This window comes from Eptatretus burgeri, chromosome 1 (assembly GCF_056783735.1).
Source record: "Eptatretus burgeri isolate ZD-2024b chromosome 1, Ebu_testis_v1, whole genome shotgun sequence".
NCBI lineage: Eukaryota > Metazoa > Chordata > Myxini > Myxiniformes > Myxinidae > Eptatretus > Eptatretus burgeri.
In genome coordinates this window covers 39,668,858-39,691,016 of record NC_140961.1, presented here as the reverse complement: position 1 = coordinate 39,691,016, position 22,159 = coordinate 39,668,858, and the positions used below count along the sequence as shown (strand labels likewise).

General features: G+C 45.2%; 1 protein-coding gene across 18 annotated transcripts in view; it reads right to left on the bottom strand.

The window, feature by feature from the left end:
• PIGV (phosphatidylinositol glycan anchor biosynthesis class V) overlaps window positions 1-22,159 on the bottom strand; it is a 105,220-nt gene that overhangs the window by 63,845 nt on the left and 19,216 nt on the right. For all 18 annotated transcript variants that reach the window (XM_085880302.1, XM_085880312.1, XM_085880299.1 and 15 more), the window contains one exon: window positions 202-288. In XM_085880302.1, coding sequence (XP_085736428.1) covers window positions 202-279 — 78 coding nt within the window. In that variant the 5' untranslated portion in view covers window positions 280-288. The remainder of the gene's footprint in view (window positions 1-201; window positions 289-22,159) is intronic.

The window sequence follows — 22,159 nt, the reverse complement described above, 5'->3', positions numbered from 1 at the left end:
ATTGTCAAATTACCCTGACTGCGAAGCACCAGGATGGCAGTTTATAGCTGGGTTTAGATTGAACCCAGAGGAGAAAGCTCAGATGTGAGAGCACACACCTCTCGGCCATCCTCCCTGCCCAAAGCAATCATATCCAAAGAAAATGCTGCACCACAGTGTGATACAGTATACCATAGCACGCCATGCCATGCACAGATTCACCTGTAGGAAGAGGGCGAATAACTTTGCATGGAGGGTGAACAGAACCACTTGTTTATCTCCTCCACTCCATCCCAGCATCACGGTAACCTGAAATATAGTAAAATGAGAGAATCATAGCTTAGAAAAAGCAGAGCAGTCATCACAAAAACCCAACAAAGCAGGCATGTTCATAATTTGGAAAGCCTGGTGTTGGCAGCTGGCTTAAGACCTGAGGGTCTTGAGTTTGATCCTGTAAATCCATTAAATAACACCAGGTGGGTTGACTCAGCCTGTCAACCTCTCTGAGGTCAACAAAATGAGCACCAGCCCACTGGACACAGGAGGAACTGCATCAGCGGCACAGCCACACTACCAGCAACGATGCAAACAGCAGCCATAGGCTGCATAGGAAATATATATCGCAAACAAAGTCTACCACCCCCCCCTCCTTTTTTCAAAATTGTCATCTTTTGTTACCCTTGTACCCTGGAATTAAATTGCATTAAATCAGACTTTTTCTACCTATATTTACACATCGTAACCCACATCTTCCGTAACCCTATCATCATAACCCACAAAAGTGAGAAACAAATTCTACAAATCTCAGAAAATTAATTTAAAATACAAAACTAAAATATCTTGGTTGGATGTGTCCATCCCCCTTATAACAGCAATTGGAAGTTAGCTCAGGTGTAACCAATCACATTCAAAATCACACACCAAGTTAATTGACCTCCACCCGTGTTAAATTGTAGCGATTGATTATTTCAGAATAAAATCAGCTCTTCCTGTCGGTTTCCTCTACTGGGTATGGCATTTCACAGCAAAGACTCAATCTTGAGTACCAAGGAGCTTTCAAAAGACTTCCAGAATAAAGTTGTGGAAAGGCACAGATTAGGGGATGGGTATAAAAATATTTCAAAGGTCTTGAATATCCCTTCAAGCCCAATCAAGACAATCATTAAGAAGTGGAAGGTGCATCATACCACCAATACCCGACCAAGATCAAGCCGTCCCTCCAAACTGAATGACCTACTAAGGAGGAGACCGATTTGAGAGTCCACCAAGAGGCAAATGACAACTTTGAAGGAGCTACATGAGTCATTCCATCTGAAATCACCAAATTTAAGAAAATGTTCCGAGTTGACCCCTTCAGATTTACTTTAAACTTTCATAAAATAGTTCCCAGGTATCAAAATGAAGCTGCGTAAAATTTTAGGTCCATAGATGCGGTCAACTCCGAGATATTGAGGGTTGAAAATGTGGTTGTGGCCTTATTTTTATGGTCGTTGCGAGCATCACAAAATGAACGGCTACTATTGAACTCCCACAACTTTTGAAATATTAATGCTAGAGCCTTGAAATTTTCAGAGATTATTCTTCTATAACTGCTCTGGAAGAAATAAACATAAAACTGAGTATACCTCTATTAATTTTCATGACCTGATCAGTTGAAATCCAGAAAAAAAAAAATGTTGGTTTTGTATGAAGACCCAACTTTGAGACCCCATATATTTTTATTGACCCATCTCAGAAACTTGAATTTTTTTCATGTAATAACTGTATGGTAGTAGTATTCAAATACATGTTTACTTTTCTTTATCAGTCATATATAATACAGTCATGATCCCTCAAATATAGAAAATTTTCATTTTTCCCCGAAAATCAGGTGAGGATTGCAAATATATGACAAGGTATACCACTTCAAATTGTTCACCATTGGAAAGAGCATATTCAAGTTCACAAAAGAGTCAAATATCAAAGTGGAATATATTTTTAAATATTGGTTCACGAAAAAATAAGTGACTACTATATTCGTTATTGGTGTGTCTCTGTCAGTCTGTCTATCTGTTGGGTAGTCGATCTAGTCGAAAAAAAAAAATTTCAAAAAAAAATTGGAGATTTTTTTTCTACCCTTTTTATCAGTATTTTCATTGATATGTTTGTTGGGTAGTCGATCTCGTCGAAAAAAAATTTCAAATTTTTTTTTTTTTTTAATATAAATTTGTTCTACCCTTATTATCAGTATTTCCGTCGATATGTTTGTTGAGTAGTCGATCCAGTCGAAAAAAAGAATTTTTTTTTTTTAATTTTTGAAATTTGTTCTACCCTTATTATCAGTTTTTCCGTCGATATGTTCGTCTGTCTGTCTGTTCGGTCCAGTGCTCCGTTAATACAATGGCGATTTAGATGAAACTTGGTGGGTAGGTTCATACCATGACCTAGTTGTGTGCAAATGAGAACCGTTGCTATGGACACCACCGTTGCCTAGCAATGGAACTTTGAAATTTTTGAAAAATCATAAAAAAAATTTTTTTTTTTAAATCAAAAAAATGGGGCCACGAGCGACTGTGGGCAGTACATTCAGCCATATTGTTAAAATTTTCCAGCCGGATCCTATGAAAACTGTCGCAGAAGATAGACTTTGAATGAACCCTGGTCGAAAACAATAACAAAAACGAAGTTCGTTATATCTCAGAGACTATGAGTCAGATATACATGAAAATGGTAGGGTAGGTTCATGGTATGTCCCAGTTATGTGTGAGAAAGAACCGTTGCTATGGACCCCTCCGTTGCCTAGCAACGGCCGAAAAACCTCTAAATGTGGGGGTATTTTAATGTAAAAAACAATCTGTAGCATAAACCCTTGAAGCGAGAATCATGAATTTTCTTGTGCTTAACCCTCAGGTCATTCCCCATGGAACGGGCCCATCGCGTCAGGTTCTATTGGGTAGGCGACTCCCCATGGTCCGCCTACCGGCTTGTCTGTCTGTTGGGTAGTCGATCTCGTCGAAAAAATATTTTTCAACAAAAAAAATTGAAATTTGTTCTACCCTTATTATCAGTATTTCCGTCGATATGTTGGGCAGTCGATCTCGTCGAAAAAAAATTTTTTTGAAAAAAAAAAAATTGAAATTTGTTCTACCCTTATTATCAGTTTTCCAATTGATATGTTTGTCTGTTGGGTAGTCGATAGAGTCGAAAAAGATATATATTTAAAAAAATTTTTTTTTGAGATTTGTTCTCCCCTTACTTTCAGTATTTAAAACGGCAATTTCAGTTAATACAATGGCGATTTCCATGAAACTTGGTTGGTAGGTTCATACCTTGACATAGGTCTGTGCAAATGACAACCGTTGCTATGGACACCACTGTTGCCGAGTAACGGAACTTTGAAATTTTTGAAAAAAACATAAAAAAAAATTTTCAAAAATCAACAATCGGGCCACGAGCGACTGTGGGCAGTACATTCACCAATATTGTCAAAATTTTACAGCCGGATCCTATGAAAACTGTCGCAGAAGATAGAATTTGAATGAACCCTGGTCGAAAACAATAAAAAAACGAAGTTCGTTATATCTCAGAGACTATGAGTCAGATATACATGAAACTGGTAGGGTTGGTTCATGGTATGTCCCAGTTATGTGTGAGAAAGAACCATTGCTATGGACCCCTCCGTTGCCGAGCAACGGCCGAAAAACCTCTAAATGTGGGGGTATTTTAACGAAAAAACAATCTGCAGCATTAACCCTTGAAGCAAGAATATGAATTTTCTTGTGCTTAATCCCCAGGTCATTCCCCATTGAACGGGGCAATCGCGTCAGGTTTCATTGGGTAGGCGACTACACATGTCCGCCGACCGGCTTGTCTGTCTGTCTGTCTGTCTGTCTGTCTGTGTGTGTCGGGTAGTCGATCTCGTCCAAAAATCAAAATTTTTCAAAAAAAAAGAAATTTGAAATTTGTTCTACCCTTATTATCAGTATTTCCGTCGATATGTTGGGGAGTCGATGTAGTCGAAAATTATTATTATTTTTTTTTTTTTGAAAGTTGTTCTACCCTTATCACTTTTTCCGTTGATATGTTTGTTGGGTAGTCGATCTCGTCGAAAAAAAATATTTCAAAAATTTTTTTTTTGAGATTTGTTCGACCCTTACGATCAGAATTTAAAATGGCGATTTCAGTTAATACAATGGCGATTTCGATGAAACTTGGTTGGTAGTTCATACCATGACCAAGTTGTGTGCAAATGAGAACCGTTGCTATGGACACCACCGTTGCCGAGCAATGGAACTTTGAAATTTTTGAAAAAAAACATAAAAAAATTATTTTTTCGAAAATCAAAAATCAGGCCACGAGCAACTGTGGGCAGCACATTCAGCCATATAGTCAAAAATTTCCAGCCGGATCCGATGAAAACTGTCGGAGAAGAGAGACTTTGAATGAACCCTGGTCAAAAACAATAAAAAAAAATGAAGTTCGTTATATCTCAGAGACTATGAGTCAGTTATACATGAAACTGGTATGGTCGGTTCATGGTATGTCCGAGTTATGTGTGAGAAAGAACCGTTGCTATGGACCCCTCCGTTGCCTAGCAACAGCTGAAAAACCTCGAAATGTGGGGGTATTTTAAAGAAAAAACAATGTGCAGCATTAACCCTTGAAGCCAGAATCATGAATTTTCTTGTGCTTAATCCTCAGGTCATTCCCCATTGAACGGGGCAATCGCGTCAGCTTCCATTGGGTCGGCGACGACCCATGTCCGCCTACCGGCTTGTCTGTCGGGTAGTCGATCTCGTCGAAAAATCAACATTTTTCAAAAAAAAAGAAATTTGAAATTTGTTCTACTCTTATTATCAGTATTTCCGTCGATATATTAGGTCGTCGAAAAAAAAAAAATTCAAATTTGAAAGTTGTTCTACCCTTATCACTTTTTCCGTTGCTATGTTTGTCTGTTGGGCAGTCGATCTCGTCGAAAAAAAAATATTTCAAAAATTGTTTTTTTGAGATTTGTTCTTCCCTTATTATCAGTATTTAAAATGAAGATTTCAGTTAATACAATGGAGATTTTGATGAAACTTGGTTGGTAAGTTCATACCATGACCGAGTTGCGTGCAAATGAGAACTGTTGCTCTGGACACCATCGCTGCCCAGCAATGCAACTTTGAAATGTTTGAAAAATCATAAAAAATATATTTTTTTGAAAATCAAAAAAATTGGGTTACGAGTGACTGTGGGCAGTACATTCAGCCATATTGTCAAAAATTTCCAGCCGGATCCTATGAAAACTGTCGGAGAAGATAGACTTTGAATGAACCCTGGTCGAAAACAATAAAAAAGACGAAGTTCGTTATATCTCAGAGACTATGAGTCAGATATACATGAAACTGGAATGGTCGGCTCATGCTATGTCTGAGTTATGTGTGTGAAACAACCGTTGCTATGGAACCCTCCGTTGCCAAGGAACGGCTGAAAAAAAACTCTAAATGTGGGGGTACTTTAACGAAAAAACAATCTGCAGCATTAACGCTTGAAGCTACAATCATGAATTTTCTTGTGCTTAATCCTCAGGTCATTCCTCATTGAACGGGGCAATCGCGTCAGGTTATATTGGGTAGGCGACTACCCATGTCCGCCTCCCGGCTTGTTTGTCTGTCTGTCCCTCTGTTCGGTCCAGTGCTCAGTTAATAAAATGGCGATTTCGATGAACCTTGGTTGGTAGGTTCATACCATGACTTAGTTGTGTGCAAATGAGAACCGTTGCTATGGACACCACCGTTGCCAGGAAACGGGACTTTGAAATTTTTGAAAAATCATAAAAAAATTATTTTTTCGAAAATCAAAAATCAGACCAGGAGCGACTGTGGGCAGCACATTCAGCCATATCGTCAAAAGTTTCCAGCCGGATCCTATGAAAACTGTCGCAGAAGATAGACTTTGAATGAACCCTGGTCGAAAACAATAACAAAAACGAAGTTCGTTATATCTCAGAGACTATGAGTCAGATATACATGAAAATGGTAGGGTAGGTTCATGGTATGTCCCAGTTATGTGTGAGAAAGAACCGTTGCTATGGACCCCTCCGTTGCCTAGCAACGGCCGAAAAACCTCTAAATGTGGGGGTATTTTAATGTAAAAAACAATCTGTAGCATAAACCCTTGAAGCGAGAATCATGAATTTTCTTGTGCTTAACCCTCAGGTCATTCCCCATGGAACGGGCCCATCGCGTCAGGTTCTATTGGGTAGGCGACTCCCCATGGTCCGCCTACCGGCTTGTCTGTCTGTTGGGTAGTCGATCTCGTCGAAAAAATATTTTTCAACAAAAAAAATTGAAATTTGTTCTACCCTTATTATCAGTATTTCCGTCGATATGTTGGGCAGTCGATCTCGTCGAAAAAAAATTTTTTTGAAAAAAAAAAAATTGAAATTTGTTCTACCCTTATTATCAGTTTTCCAATTGATATGTTTGTCTGTTGGGTAGTCGATAGAGTCGAAAAAGATATATATTTAAAAAAAAAATTTTTTGAGATTTGTTCTCCCCTTACTTTCAGTATTTAAAACGGCAATTTCAGTTAATACAATGGCGATTTCGATGAAACTTGGTTGGTAGGTTCATACCTTGACATAGGTCTGTGCAAATGACAACCGTTGCTATGGACACCACTGTTGCCGAGTAACGGAACTTTGAAATTTTTGAAAAAAACATAAAAAAAAATTTTCAAAAATCAACAATCGGGCCACGAGCGACTGTGGGCAGTACATTCACCAATATTGTCAAAATTTTACAGCCGGATCCTATGAAAACTGTCGCAGAAGATAGAATTTGAATGAACCCTGGTCGAAAACAATAAAAAAACGAAGTTCGTTATATCTCAGAGACTATGAGTCAGATATACATGAAACTGGTAGGGTTGGTTCATGGTATGTCCCAGTTATGTGTGAGAAAGAACCATTGCTATGGACCCCTCCGTTGCCGAGCAACGGCCGAAAAACCTCTAAATGTGGGGGTATTTTAACGAAAAAACAATCTGCAGCATTAACCCTTGAAGCAAGAATATGAATTTTCTTGTGCTTAATCCCCAGGTCATTCCCCATTGAACGGGGCAATCGCGTCAGGTTTCATTGGGTAGGCGACTACACATGTCCGCCGACCGGCTTGTCTGTCTGTCTGTCTGTCTGTCTGTCTGTGTGTGTCGGGTAGTCGATCTCGTCCAAAAATCAAAATTTTTCAAAAAAAAAGAAATTTGAAATTTGTTCTACCCTTATTATCAGTATTTCCGTCGATATGTTGGGGAGTCGATGTAGTCGAAAATTATTATTTTTTTTTTAATTTGAAAGTTGTTCTACCCTTATCACTTTTTCCGTTGATATGTTTGTTGGGTAGTCGATCTCGTCGAAAAAAAATATTTCAAAAATTTTTTTTTTGAGATTTGTTCGACCCTTACGATCAGAATTTAAAATGGCGATTTCAGTTAATACAATGGCGATTTCGATGAAACTTGGTTGGTAGTTCATACCATGACCAAGTTGTGTGCAAATGAGAACCGTTGCTATGGACACCACCGTTGCCGAGCAATGGAACTTTGAAATTTTTGAAAAAAAACATAAAAAAAATTATTTTTTCGAAAATCAAAAATCAGGCCACGAGCAACTGTGGGCAGCACATTCAGCCATATAGTCAAAAATTTCCAGCCGGATCCGATGAAAACTGTCGGAGAAGAGAGACTTTGAATGAACCCTGGTCAAAAACAATAAAAAAATGAAGTTCGTTATATCTCAGAGACTATGAGTCAGTTATACATGAAACTGGTATGGTCGGTTCATGGTATGTCCGAGTTATGTGTGAGAAAGAACCGTTGCTATGGACCCCTCCGTTGCCTAGCAACAGCTGAAAAACCTCGAAATGTGGGGGTATTTTAAAGAAAAACAATGTGCAGCATTAACCCTTGAAGCCAGAATCATGAATTTTCTTGTGCTTAATCCTCAGGTCATTCCCCATTGAACGGGGCAATCGCGTCAGCTTCCATTGGGTCGGCGACGACCCATGTCCGCCTACCGGCTTGTCTGTCGGGTAGTCGATCTCGTCGAAAAATCAACATTTTTCAAAAAAAAGAAATTTGATATTTGTTCTACTCTTATTATCAGTATTTCCGTCGATATATTAGGTCGTCGAAACAAAAAAATTCAAATTTGAAAGTTGTTCTACCCTTATCACTTTTTCCCTTGCTATGTTTGTCTGTTGGGCAGTCGATCTCGTCGAAAAAAAAAATAATTCAAAAATTGTTTTTTGAGATTTGTTCTTCCCTTATTATCAGTATTTAAAATGAAGATTTCAGTTAATACAATGGAGATTTTGATGAAACTTGGTTGGTAAGTTCATACCATGACCGAGTTGCGTGCAAATGAGAACTGTTGCTCTGGACACCATCGCTGCCCAGCAATGCAACTTTGAAATGTTTGAAAAATCATAAAAAATATATTTTTTTGAAAATCAAAAAAATTGGGTTACGAGTGACTGTGCGCAGTACATTCAGCCATATTGTCAAAAATTTCCAGCCGGATCCTATGAAAACTGTCGGAGAAGATAGACTTTGAATGAACCCTGGTCGAAAACAATAAAAAAGACGAAGTTCGTTATATCTCAGAGACTATGAGTCAGATATACATGAAACTGGAATGGTTGGCTCATGCTATGTCTGAGTTATGTGTGTGAAACAACCGTTGCTATGGACCCCTCCGTTGCCTAGCAACGGCCGAAAAACCTCTAAATGTGGGGGTATTTTAATGTAAAAAACAATCTGTAGCATAAACCCTTGAAGCGAGAATCATGAATTTTCTTGTGCTTAACCCTCAGGTCATTCCCCATGGAACGGGCCCATCGCGTCAGGTTCTATTGGGTAGGCGACTCCCCATGGTCCGCCTACCGGCTTGTCTGTCTGTTGGGTAGTCGATCTCGTCGAAAAAATATTTTTCAACAAAAAAAATTGAAATTTGTTCTACCCTTATTATCAGTATTTCCGTCGATATGTTGGGCAGTCGATCTCGTCGAAAAAAATTTTTTTGAAAAAAAAAAAATTGAAATTTGTTCTACCCTTATTATCAGTTTTCCAATTGATATGTTTGTCTGTTGGGTAGTCGATAGAGTCGAAAAAGATATATATTTAAAAAAATTTTTTTTTGAGATTTGTTCTCCCCTTACTTTCAGTATTTAAAACGGCAATTTCAGTTAATACAATGGCGATTTCGATGAAACTTGGTTGGTAGGTTCATACCTTGACATAGGTCTGTGCAAATGACAACCGTTGCTATGGACACCACTGTTGCCGAGTAACGGAACTTTGAAATTTTTGAAAAAAACATAAAAAAAAATTTTCAAAAATCAACAATCGGGCCACGAGCGACTGTGGGCAGTACATTCACCAATATTGTCAAAATTTTACAGCCGGATCCTATGAAAACTGTCGCAGAAGATAGAATTTGAATGAACCCTGGTCGAAAACAATAAAAAAACGAAGTTCGTTATATCTCAGAGACTATGAGTCAGATATACATGAAACTGGTAGGGTTGGTTCATGGTATGTCCCAGTTATGTGTGAGAAAGAACCATTGCTATGGACCCCTCCGTTGCCGAGCAACGGCCGAAAAACCTCTAAATGTGGGGGTATTTTAACGAAAAAACAATCTGCAGCATTAACCCTTGAAGCAAGAATATGAATTTTCTTGTGCTTAATCCCCAGGTCATTCCCCATTGAACGGGGCAATCGCGTCAGGTTTCATTGGGTAGGCGACTACACATGTCCGCCGACCGGCTTGTCTGTCTGTCTGTCTGTCTGTCTGTCTGTGTGTGTCGGGTAGTCGATCTCGTCCAAAAATCAAAATTTTTCAAAAAAAAAGAAATTTGAAATTTGTTCTACCCTTATTATCAGTATTTCCGTCGATATGTTGGGGAGTCGATGTAGTCGAAAATTTTTTTTTTTTTTAATTTGAAAGTTGTTCTACCCTTATCACTTTTTCCGTTGATATGTTTGTTGGGTAGTCGATCTCGTCGAAAAAAAATATTTCAAAAATTTTTTTTTTGAGATTTGTTCGACCCTTACGATCAGAATTTAAAATGGCGATTTCAGTTAATACAATGGCGATTTCGATGAAACTTGGTTGGTAGTTCATACCATGACCAAGTTGTGTGCAAATGAGAACCGTTGCTATGGACACCACCGTTGCCGAGCAATGGAACTTTGAAATTTTTGAAAAAAAACATAAAAAAAATTATTTTTTCGAAAATCAAAAATCAGGCCACGAGCAACTGTGGGCAGCACATTCAGCCATATAGTCAAAAATTTCCAGCCGGATCCGATGAAAACTGTCGGAGAAGAGAGACTTTGAATGAACCCTGGTCAAAAACAATAAAAAAAAATGAAGTTCGTTATATCTCAGAGACTATGAGTCAGTTATACATGAAACTGGTATGGTCGGTTCATGGTATGTCCGAGTTATGTGTGAGAAAGAACCGTTGCTATGGACCCCTCCGTTGCCTAGCAACAGCTGAAAAACCTCGAAATGTGGGGGTATTTTAAAGAAAAAACAATGTGCAGCATTAACCCTTGAAGCCAGAATCATGAATTTTCTTGTGCTTAATCCTCAGGTCATTCCCCATTGAACGGGGCAATCGCGTCAGCTTCCATTGGGTCGGCGACGACCCATGTCCGCCTACCGGCTTGTCTGTCGGGTAGTCGATCTCGTCGAAAAATCAACATTTTTCAAAAAAAAAGAAATTTGAAATTTGTTCTACTCTTATTATCAGTATTTCCGTCGATATATTAGGTCGTCGAAAAAAAAAAAATTCAAATTTGAAAGTTGTTCTACCCTTATCACTTTTTCCGTTGCTATGTTTGTCTGTTGGGCAGTCGATCTCGTCGAAAAAAAAAATATTTCAAAAATTGTTTTTTTGAGATTTGTTCTTCCCTTATTATCAGTATTTAAAATGAAGATTTCAGTTAATACAATGGAGATTTTGATGAAACTTGGTTGGTAAGTTCATACCATGACCGAGTTGCGTGCAAATGAGAACTGTTGCTCTGGACACCATCGCTGCCCAGCAATGCAACTTTGAAATGTTTGAAAAATCATAAAAAATATATTTTTTTGAAAATCAAAAAAATTGGGTTACGAGTGACTGTGGGCAGTACATTCAGCCATATTGTCAAAAATTTCCAGCCGGATCCTATGAAAACTGTCGGAGAAGATAGACTTTGAATGAACCCTGGTCGAAAACAATAAAAAAGACGAAGTTCGTTATATCTCAGAGACTATGAGTCAGATATACATGAAACTGGAATGGTCGGCTCATGCTATGTCTGAGTTATGTGTGTGAAACAACCGTTGCTATGGAACCCTCCGTTGCCAAGGAACGGCTGAAAAAAAACTCTAAATGTGGGGGTACTTTAACGAAAAAACAATCTGCAGCATTAACGCTTGAAGCTACAATCATGAATTTTCTTGTGCTTAATCCTCAGGTCATTCCTCATTGAACGGGGCAATCGCGTCAGGTTATATTGGGTAGGCGACTACCCATGTCCGCCTCCCGGCTTGTTTGTCTGTCTGTCCCTCTGTTCGGTCCAGTGCTCAGTTAATAAAATGGCGATTTCGATGAACCTTGGTTGGTAGGTTCATACCATGACTTAGTTGTGTGCAAATGAGAACCGTTGCTATGGACACCACCGTTGCCAGGAAACGGGACTTTGAAATTTTTGAAAAATCATAAAAAAATTATTTTTTCGAAAATCAAAAATCAGACCAGGAGCGACTGTGGGCAGCACATTCAGCCATATCGTCAAAAGTTTCCAGCCGGATCCTATGAAAACTGTCGGAGAAGATAGACTTTGAATGAACCCTGGTTGAAAACAATAAAAAAACGAAGTTCGTTATATCTCAGAGACTATGAGTCAGATATACATGAAACTGGTAAGGTCGGTTCATGGTATGTCCTAGTTATGTGTGAGAAAGAACCGTTGCGATGGACCCCTCCGTTGCCTAGCAACGGCCGAAAAACCTCAAAATGTGGAGGTATTTTAATGTAAAAAAACAATCTGTAGCATTAACCCTTGAAGCGAGAATCATGAATTTTCTTGTGCTTAACCCTCAGGTCATTCCCCATGGAACGGGCCCATCGCGTCAGGTTCGATTGGGTAGGCGACTCCCCATGTCCGCCTACCAGCTTGTCTGTCGGGTAATCAATCTCGTCGAAAAAATATTTTTCAACAAAATTTTTTTAAATTTGTTCTACCCTTATTATCAGTATTTTCGTCGATACGTTGGGCAGTCGATCTCGTCGAAAAAAATTTTTTTGGAAAAAAAAACAATTGAAATTTGTTCTACCCTTATTATCACTTTTTCCGTTGATATTGTTGCGGATTCCGCGCCCGCCGGCGTGCTGACGGCCACGTAACTCGAATCGCGGCACGTCGCCCACCGGACGGACAATCCAGTCGTGACCCTCTCGGACTAACGCCGGGAACCAGTCACGGGTGGACCTTTCGGTCTCACCGCGATCGAGCCAATCAGCCCCCGCGTGGGATAGGGTTGCTCGCCAAATTCGAACTACCTAAGTACCCACACGGAGGGTAGACCGGGCGATCGCACCTCGCCGCAGGTCGACTTCGGACACGGGCCACTTAAGCGACCCGTTCCGTACTATCAGAATAACCGAGCGGTGTTATCGTCGACCTCGACGGTTCGATTAATTATCGGGCGTGTTCAGCCCACTATCAACCCTTTACGTGAAGCAAGATGAGGGTTCAATGGGGGAAAAGACGAAGCGAAGCGGGAGAACAGTTCAACAATAAAGCACATTTATTCTCGGCACACGGGAAGCACACAAATACAATTCCACCAAATGCACACAAAAAAAAGAAAACACAATTCCATTTACACAAAAAGCAAACATAAAAGTGAAAACACAGTGCAGAGCTAATACCGACTACCGAGCACACGGCAACACTTATACAATTCTACTTCACAGACGGCGCCGACAACACATACCCAAAACCAAGGAAAAGAAATCCCCCAAGAATGGGGCAGGCCTGAGGCCGAGACCGGGTCGGGCCTACCCGTCTGGTGATGAGACGCGGAGCGGCGATGGCCCCGCAACCCGCGGGCCTCGCGGACAGTGCCTGGCAGGGGGGTGGGAACGGGGCCCCCTTGGTCGCACTATCTCAGCGCGGGGGGAAACAGGAGGGGGTTGCTGATGCTCGGGGTATAGAGGATCTTTATTATCCCTGGTGTGCGTCTCCACCTCGGCCAGGTCGCGCTGCCGGCCTCCCTCGGGCGTGCAGCTCCTGGCACCGACGCGAGCACCCCCTCGTCCGACTCCAACGCACACGACGAGCAGCTCCACCGCCCGCGAAGTCTTGACCCTCTGCTTCCGACTCTCCTCTTCTTGACTCTCCGACCCCCGTTCTCGTTCGTTCCGACTCCTTCTCGTTCTCGCCTGCGACTCTCTCCTGACTGACGAACACCGTCCTTTTATCCCCCCGTAACTTCGCCTTTGACCCCCTCCCTTTGACCTTTCACCTCGCTCCCCATTGGCCCGAGAAAAAGTGGGCGTGAAGGCTTTTTGATCCACAAATTTGCATATATCGATCGCCCTGGGGGCGGGGCCAATTTGCCCCTCGCTCACCGATTGGACGGCAAAAAGTGGGCGTGTGTCGTTTTTGATCCGTTTTTGAAGCAGAAAATCCGTGATTTTGTACACGCTGTTCGACGCGCGTTCTGCATGAGTCCAACACCGGTACCCACAGCGGGGCAAGAACGGTGGCGATGCTACGGTTGTGAGGTGTGCGTGAAGGTCGTGGCGGTTGTGGTGAAGCGGCGTTGTGGTTGGTGGTTGATGTTGTGGTTGTGATCATGGCGGTTGGTCCAAAATAAAGATAGTAAAAGAAAAACGGCTATCCTAAAGAGTCGCAGCACGTATAAATGACATGTATTCCCACTAGACAACGGGTTTGGGCCTAACTACACATGCACTTACCGAGATACCTCACCTAAGGGACCTGAATGGTGGTTTGCGAATCTGGTAACCACAACACTACCCCCTTCCCTTTTTACAGACTCGTCCCGAGTCGTCAAATTTTCGTGTGCCATCATGTGTAGTTTTCCCCTAGTACATTTTACCTACGGATCCCTGAGTGCGACATTCATGGTATTCGTGTCCCCAAAATAAATAACCTGAGGGCTGCGTAACTACCTAAACAAACTCACTCACACGGACGACTTAAATAAAATTGCCGGCGCTAGACAGACATGCCGGGGGCGCACTCATATTTACAGTACATCTTAACCTTAACTTACAAATTTTACACTAAACCATGGCCCAGGATCATCGAACTCTGCAAAAAGAAAGCAGTTAGCAGGGAGCCAGGCTGCCCACATGCAGTCTCTGACTCAAACAATGCAGGTGACAGGGAACGTGGCTGGCTGCTCACACGCAGTCCAAGGCCTTCCCTTTTGAACTGAACGCAGTGAACCACAACGGTGCATGGGCTGCACAAACGTAGTCTCCGTGCCAGCTCAAGTGGCACACGCAATGAGCACAATGAATGAATGCATGAACGGTTTGAACTGAATGCAGTGAACCACAACGGTGCATGGGCTGCACAACGCAGTCTCCGTGCCAGCTCAAGTGGCACACGCAATGAGCACAACGAATGAATGCATGAACGGTTTGAACTGAATGCAGTGAACCACAACGGTGCATGGGCTGCACAACGCAGTCTCCGTGCCAGCTCAAGTGGCACACGCAATGAGCACAACGAATGGATGCATGGACACAAACACGGTGCACGGGCCGCCACTGCAGGCCCGTGTTGTAGCTGCCAACAGGGCAGTTCTTGCAGCTTGCAAACTGTTGCCTTGATCCTGGCGCACATGGAAATGAACAGGGGGGGGCAAAGCAAAAATTGAACGGGGTTGGTGAACGTGGGCAGTGGGCATGGCATGGCAAAGGCAAGCAGGCAAACACAGCCCGCAGAAGAAGGCCGCTGCAGGCAAACACAGCCCGCAGAAGAAGGCCGCTGCAGGCAAACACAGCCCGCAGAACCAGGCCGGCACAGGCCTCGAAGAAAAACAGCCAGCAGATGAACTGGCCGGCACAGGCCTTGCAGCACACAGCTGCCGATGAAGTTGGCCGGCCTCTGCCTTGAAGCAAAACACGGCCAGCCGATGAAGTTGGCCAGCCTTTGCCGTTCAATGGAGGTTGGTGGAGGGAGTGCGGTGGTGCTGGCCACTTGGAAGGCGGGCTCGGACCTACCTACCTGTCTCCCTCCCAACCTATCGCCTTTGCCTGTCACTGTACATACCCACTCCCTTAATTTGTCAAACCCCAATTTAGCCCCAACTTATTTTTTTTTGTTGTTTTTATTTTTACTTCCCCACTATAAATCGTCCCCTAACCCCCTTTATCGTCCTTGTTCGGCTAACCTATACTGTCACCTAGCCTACTCCCAACCCCTACGTTCCCTTCCCGGAGGGGAATAAGGGAGAGCTAACGTCCTGTGTCGAGGCCCAACGAAGCCTCAGAATGGCCTCCCCAGAGTTCGGCGATCTTAACACCAAGTGGGTCCAGCGGCCCACAACGACAGCGAGGGGATGGATGGTGCGGAGGGGTACATCTCCTAATCTACCCTAACCATTAACTCTTAAACTACCCCGGGGCTTTCAACAAGCGCCTCTCGCTTAAACTATTGGTTCTATAAACCCAGATTCCCGTCGCCTGTGTTGGTGTCCTTACAATTTCGGGCCTCGCCCCCCAATTTTCTCTCCGTGCCCTCACACGGTCTCCTGGCTGGGACACGTGGCTCCCTTTGGCAGGCACGACCCTCTGCCAAATCTCCCGCTATGGCACCCCCGGGCACTACACTGCCTCCGAGCCTACCAGCTCCCTAACACTGGGGAGTGCCCCCCATGGCACCTCCCCTGAAACGCACACGTGGCAGGCCGGCCTCCCGGGCCCCTTTCCGAGGGTCACCCGTGCCCACAACACTGCCCACGCGGCTAATGGCGCCCCGGGCCCCCGCACCAAGCAGGCGCACCCGTGCCCACTACTCTATCCCGGCCCCCCATGGGCCCTTGGCCTACCGCGGCCGACTAGCCTGGTGCCCGGGGTACCCACTCAGCGATACTCACCTTTCGCAGCCACGCTCCCAAGCCCGTCAACAGGGCTCCTGCACCCCTCCAAATGGGTCTCGAGCCTACTTTCCCACCAACAACAAAACGACCTCCATTTTTCAATTTGACTAACCCAGCTAACTCACTCTACACTGACCCCGGGGTCCCTTGGGCGGGAGTCACTCCTCCCCCCAATCACTCATCGCACCATGCATTCCCCATTCACTCCACTCACACAGACCCGCTGGCCTCACTCACTCAACAAGTACTCACCTCACAACTCACCAACTCTTCAACACACACACCACTGAACTCTGCCATCCTTCTAACTACCTCCCCTAACTAACTCGTGCTCCCACGTCGTCCCTTAAACTACAGCACGTTCCTTTTAACACTACGTAGCTAAGCTACGTCCCCACTACACATTCACTGTCTGTCTCTGTCTCCAAATAAAAAATTCATTTTATTTCCCATCCTAAATCTCGCTACAATCCCTCTAACTAATCCATTCCACGGACTCCATGAGGACTTACCCCTGCCCCATGAAGTCGGTCTAACTAAGCTAACCCTTCCCCCTAACTAGTTTTCATCCTGTGCCCAGGTAAGGGGGTCTTTCACCCCTTGCCCAGGAATCCTTTGCACCCGAAAGTGAGGCTTGGCTTTCCCTTTTTTTTTTTTCCATGCGCATCACCAGCGCGGCCACTCAGAGCTCGCGCACTTTACACCTGCCCGTGACGTCATGCAGCTGCACGTGTTCCTCGTCCCTCCTTGGACGGTACCATCCGGCAGAGATACCCCTCCTGCCGGATTCCAACCCCACGTGCTGCCATGGCGTCACCGTGCGCATAAAAAAAAAACACAAGCCACACGTCTCGAGGGGTTCCCCACGCGAACACATGTGCTTTGCCCGTTGGAGCTTAACACACACGATCGCGTGGAGAACCCGTCCGGTCCAAATCCATTTACCTGCCTAAACTTTGTCCGTCCGCGGGATCGGCAAATCCACCGCGTGCGTTTCCGGACCGGGACTTCACTCTCGCAAGCGAGCACGTGGCGGTCTCGTGCGTTGCACAGCACGAACCGCGTGCTCACTGCTGGGTGAACCCGGCACGGTCCTCGAAACAGCTACAGCCGCTACCCGGCTTTCTCTCCTCTGTCGCCGTCTCCGTCTCCATTCCACCCACGCACACCTGCGTGTTACGACGCACACAGTCCACTCCATCACATTCACACGGGGAGACGCGGCTGCGTGCTCCCGCATGCCGACCGACATCTCCCTCTCATACCGCTCTCTCACACACACGGTCTCCCTTACATAACCCATACCACTCACACGTGGTGCTCCATTCACTCGTCCCTCACTCACACACGCGGGGGAACTCACCCACGGTGCCTCATCCATACTCCGCGCCTCACTCACACACGCGGGGGCACTCACCCGCGGTGCCTCATCCATACACACGGCGACACTCACACACGCGGTCTCTTCCACACACGGTGCCTCACCCACACACGCGGGGGCACTAACCCGCGGTGCCTCACTCACACTCCGTGCCTCACCCACACACGCGGGGGCACTCACCCGCGGTGCCTCACTCATACAGGCCGTTTCACTCACACACACGGCCTCTTCCACACACGGTGCCCCATCCACACCCGGCGTGCTGGGAAGCACGCACTCTGGCACCATCGCCACCACACCACTCACACACGGGGTCGCTTCCACACACGGGGACGCACTCACACCTTGCACCACACACACAGGGACAACCACACTGGGGATTCGTGTCCCCACAAGGGTCTCCGGGGCCTCTATACCCCCCAAGCTCTCCGTGCACCCGTCCACAGCACTCCTCCTCTCAACCTCGCAAAGCACGACCGAACTCACCTGGTCGTGACTCACCTCAAGGGGGCATACTCCCTCCCCTCGTTCCTGGAGGAGGCCATCCAGGTGCTCGCACCGGGTCCCTGCACGCTCCGCGAGCTCACCCCCATTATCCTCCACTACCTCCGTGTGTGTGTGCGCGTCACTTACCCCGTCTTCCTCGTGTAGTCTTTCCTCTATTTTTTCTATCTCCCGTGTCTCTGCCAACTCTTCACCCTTTACCTCCCTTGTCTCAACTATTATTTCCTTTGTCACGGCCTTCATGCCCACCTGCAGGCATCGGCCCATGTTCTGCGTTTCACCCCGCAGCTTTTTCGTTTCTTCCTTCATTTGCTTGTTCATGCCTTTCATTTCGTTTATAAATTCAGTTGTGTTTGCATCCATCTTCGTTTTTACTTCGTCCATTTGCTTGTTCATGTTCGCAATCATCTTCGCTGTCGTTTCCGCATACATTTTTGCCAGCATGGTGTATAGCTGGGTCATGTCGGGTGCGCTTGGGTGAGCCGTTTCGGCAGGGGTCGGGGAAGGGTTTTGGTGGAGAGGGGGGGGGGGAGGTCTCATACACCGCGGCCGCTGCCGCACCCACCTCAGGTTCTGGGTTCAGTTGGGCGAGTCCGTGTTCCTGCACAATCAACATTTCCTGCTCGGGGATTCCATCCTGGACCATGGACTCTACATTATTACACATATACATTTCTAATACCCCCGGCTCCCGCTCGCCTTGAGACGCCATCTTGCTTCTCGTGAAGGGTTAATTTGCTCGCTCGTAATTTGGAGGGAATCGGGGGTCGCTTCTCTCACCCCTGGACCGATTCCCGTAAATTTAGCCGGAGACAGGAGAGCCCGTTTTCCTGTTCTCCGATACCAGTGCCGCGAGGAGGGCGATGAATTTGTATCGCACGACCTGACACCAGTGTTGCGGTCTTCGCGCCCGCCGGCGTGCGAACGGCCACGTAACTCGAATCGCGGCACGTCGCCCACCGGACGGACAATCCAGTCGTGACCCTCTCGGACTAACGCCGGGAACCAGTCACGGGTGGACCTTTCGGTCTCACCGCGATCGAGCCAATCAGCCCCGCGTGGGATAGGGTTGCTCGCCAAATTCGAACTACCTAAGTACCCACGCGGAGGGTAGACCGGGCGATCGCACCTCGCCGCAGGTCGACTTCGGACACGGGCCACTTAAGCGACCCGTTCCGTACTATCAGAATAACCGAGCGGTGTTATCGTCGACCTCGACGGTTCGATTAATTATCGGGCGTATTCAGCCCACTACCAACCCTTTACGTGAAGCAAGATGGGGATTCAATGGAGGAAAAGACGAAGCGAAGCGGGAGAACAGTTCAACAATAAAGCACATTTATTCTCGGCACACGGGAAGCACACAAATACAATTCCACCAAATGCACACAAAAAAAGAAAACACAATTCCATTTACACAAAAAGCAAACATAAAAGTGAAAACACAGTGCAGAGCTAATACCGACTACCGAGCACACGGCAACACTTATACAATTCTACTTCACAGACGGCGCCGACAACACATACCCAAAACCAAGGAAAAGAAATCCCCCAAGAATGGGGCAGGCCTGAGGCCGAGACCGGGTCGGGCCTACCCGTCTGGTGATGAGACGCGGAGCGGCGATGGCCCCGCAACCCGCGGGCCTCGCGGACAGTGCCTGGCAGGGGGGTGGGAACGGGGCCCCCTTGGTCGCACTATCTCAGCGCGGGGGGAAACAGGAGGGGGTTGCTGATGCTCGGGGTATAGAGGATCTTTATTATCCCTGGTGTGCGTCTCCACCTCGGCCAGGTCGCGCTGCCGGCCTCCCTCGGGCGTGCAGCTCCTGGCACCGACGCGAGCACCCCCTCGTCCGACTCCAACGCACACGACGAGCAGCTCCACCGCCCGCGAAGTCTTGACCCTCTGCTTCCGACTCTCCTCTTCTTGACTCTCCGACCCCCGTTCTCGTTCGTTCCGACTCCTTCTCGTTCTCGCCTGCGACTCTCTCCTGACTGACGAACACCATCCTTTTATCCCCCCGTAACTTCGCCTTTGACCCCCTCCCTTTGACCTTTCACCTCGCTCCCCATTGGCCCGAGAAAAAGTGGGCGTGAAGGCTTTTTGATCCACAAATTTGCATATATCGATCGCCCTGGGGGCGGGGCCAATTTGCCCCTCGCTCACCGATTGGACGGCAAAAAGTGGGCGTGTGTCGTTTTTGATCCGTTTTTGAAGCAGAAAATCCGTGATTTTGTACACGCTGTTCGACGCGCGTTCTGCATGAGTCCAACACCGGTACCCACAGCGGGGCAAGAACGGTGGCGATGCTACGGTTGTGAGGTGTGCGTGAAGGTCGTGGCGGTTGTGGTGAAGCGGCGTTGTGGTTGGTGGTTGATGTTGTGGTTGTGATCATGGCGGTTGGTCCAAAATAAAGATAGTAAAAGAAAAACGGCTATCCTAAAGAGTCGCAGCACGTATAAATGACATGTATTCCCACTAGACAACGGGTTTGGGCCTAACTACACATGCACTTACCGAGATACCTCACCTAAGGGACCTGAATGGTGGTTTGCGAATCTGGTAACCACAACAATATGTTTGTCTGTTGAGGAGTCGAAAGAGTCGAAAAAATATATATTAAAATTTTTTTTTTTTGAGATTTGTTCTCCCCTGACTATCAGTATTTAAAATGGCAATTTCAGTTAATACAATGGCGATTTCGATGAAACTTGGTTGGTAGGTTCATACCATGACATAGGTGTGTGCAAATGATAACCGTTGCTATGGACACCACTGTTACCGAGCAACGGAACTTTTAAATTTTTGAAAAAAACAACAAAAAATTATTTTTTCGAAAATCAAAAATCGGGCCACGAGCGACTGTGGGCAGTACATTCAGCCATATTGTCAAGATTTTCGAGCCGGATCCTAAGAAAACTGTCGGAGAAGATAGATTTTGAATGAACCCTGGTCGAAAACAATAAAAAAACGAAGTTCGTGATATCTCAGAGACTATGAGTCAGATATACATGAAACTAGTAGGGGAAGTTCATGGAATGTCCTAGTTACGTGTGAGAAAGAACAATTGCTATGGACCCCTCCGTTGCCTAGCAACAGCCGAAAAACCTCTAAATGTGGGGGTATTTTAACGAAAAAACAATCTGCAGCATTAATCCTTGAAGCCAGAATATGAATTTTATTGTGCTTCATCCTCAGGTCATTCCCCATTGAACGGGGCAATCGCGTCAGGTTCCATTGGGTAGGCGACTACCCATGTCCGCCTACCGGCTTGTCTGTCTGTCTGTCTGTCGGGTAGTCGATCTCGTCGAAAAATCAAAATTTTTCAACAAAAAAAATTTTGAAATCTGTTCTACCTTTATTATCAGTATTTCCGTCGATATGTTGGGCAGTCGATCTCGTCAAAAAAATTTTTTTTGAAATTTGTTCTACCCTTATTATCATTTTTTCCGTTGATATGTTTGTCTGTTGGGTAGTCGATAGAGTCGAAAAAATATATATTTTAAAAATTCTTTTTTTGAGATTTGTTCTCCCCTGACTATCAGTATTTAAAATGGCAATTTCAGTTAATACATTGGCGATTTTGATGAAATTTGGTTGGTAGGTTCATACCTTGACATAGGTGTGTGCAAATGAGAACCGTTGCTGTGGACAACACCGTTGCCGAGCAACGGAACTTTGAAATTTTTGAAAAATCACAAAAAAATATTTTTTTGAAAATCAAAAAAATGGGGCCACGAGCGACTGTGGGCAGTACATTCAGCCATATTGTCAAAATTTTCCAGCCGGATCCTATGAAAACTGTCGCAGAAGATAGAATTTGAATGAACCCTGGTCGAAAACAATAAAAAAAAACGAAGTTCGTTATATCTCAGAGACTATGAGTCAGATATACATGAAACTGGTAGGGTAGGTTCATGGTATGTCCGAGTTATGTGTGAGAAAGAACCATTGCTATGGACCCCTCCGTTGCCTAGCAACGGCCGAAAAACCTCTAAACGTGGGGGTATTTTAACGAAAAACAATCTGCAGCATTAACCCTTGAAGCCAGAATATGAATTTTCTTGTGCTTAATCCTCAGGTCATTCCCCATTGAACGGGGCAATCGCGTCAGGTTCCATTGGGTAGGCGACTA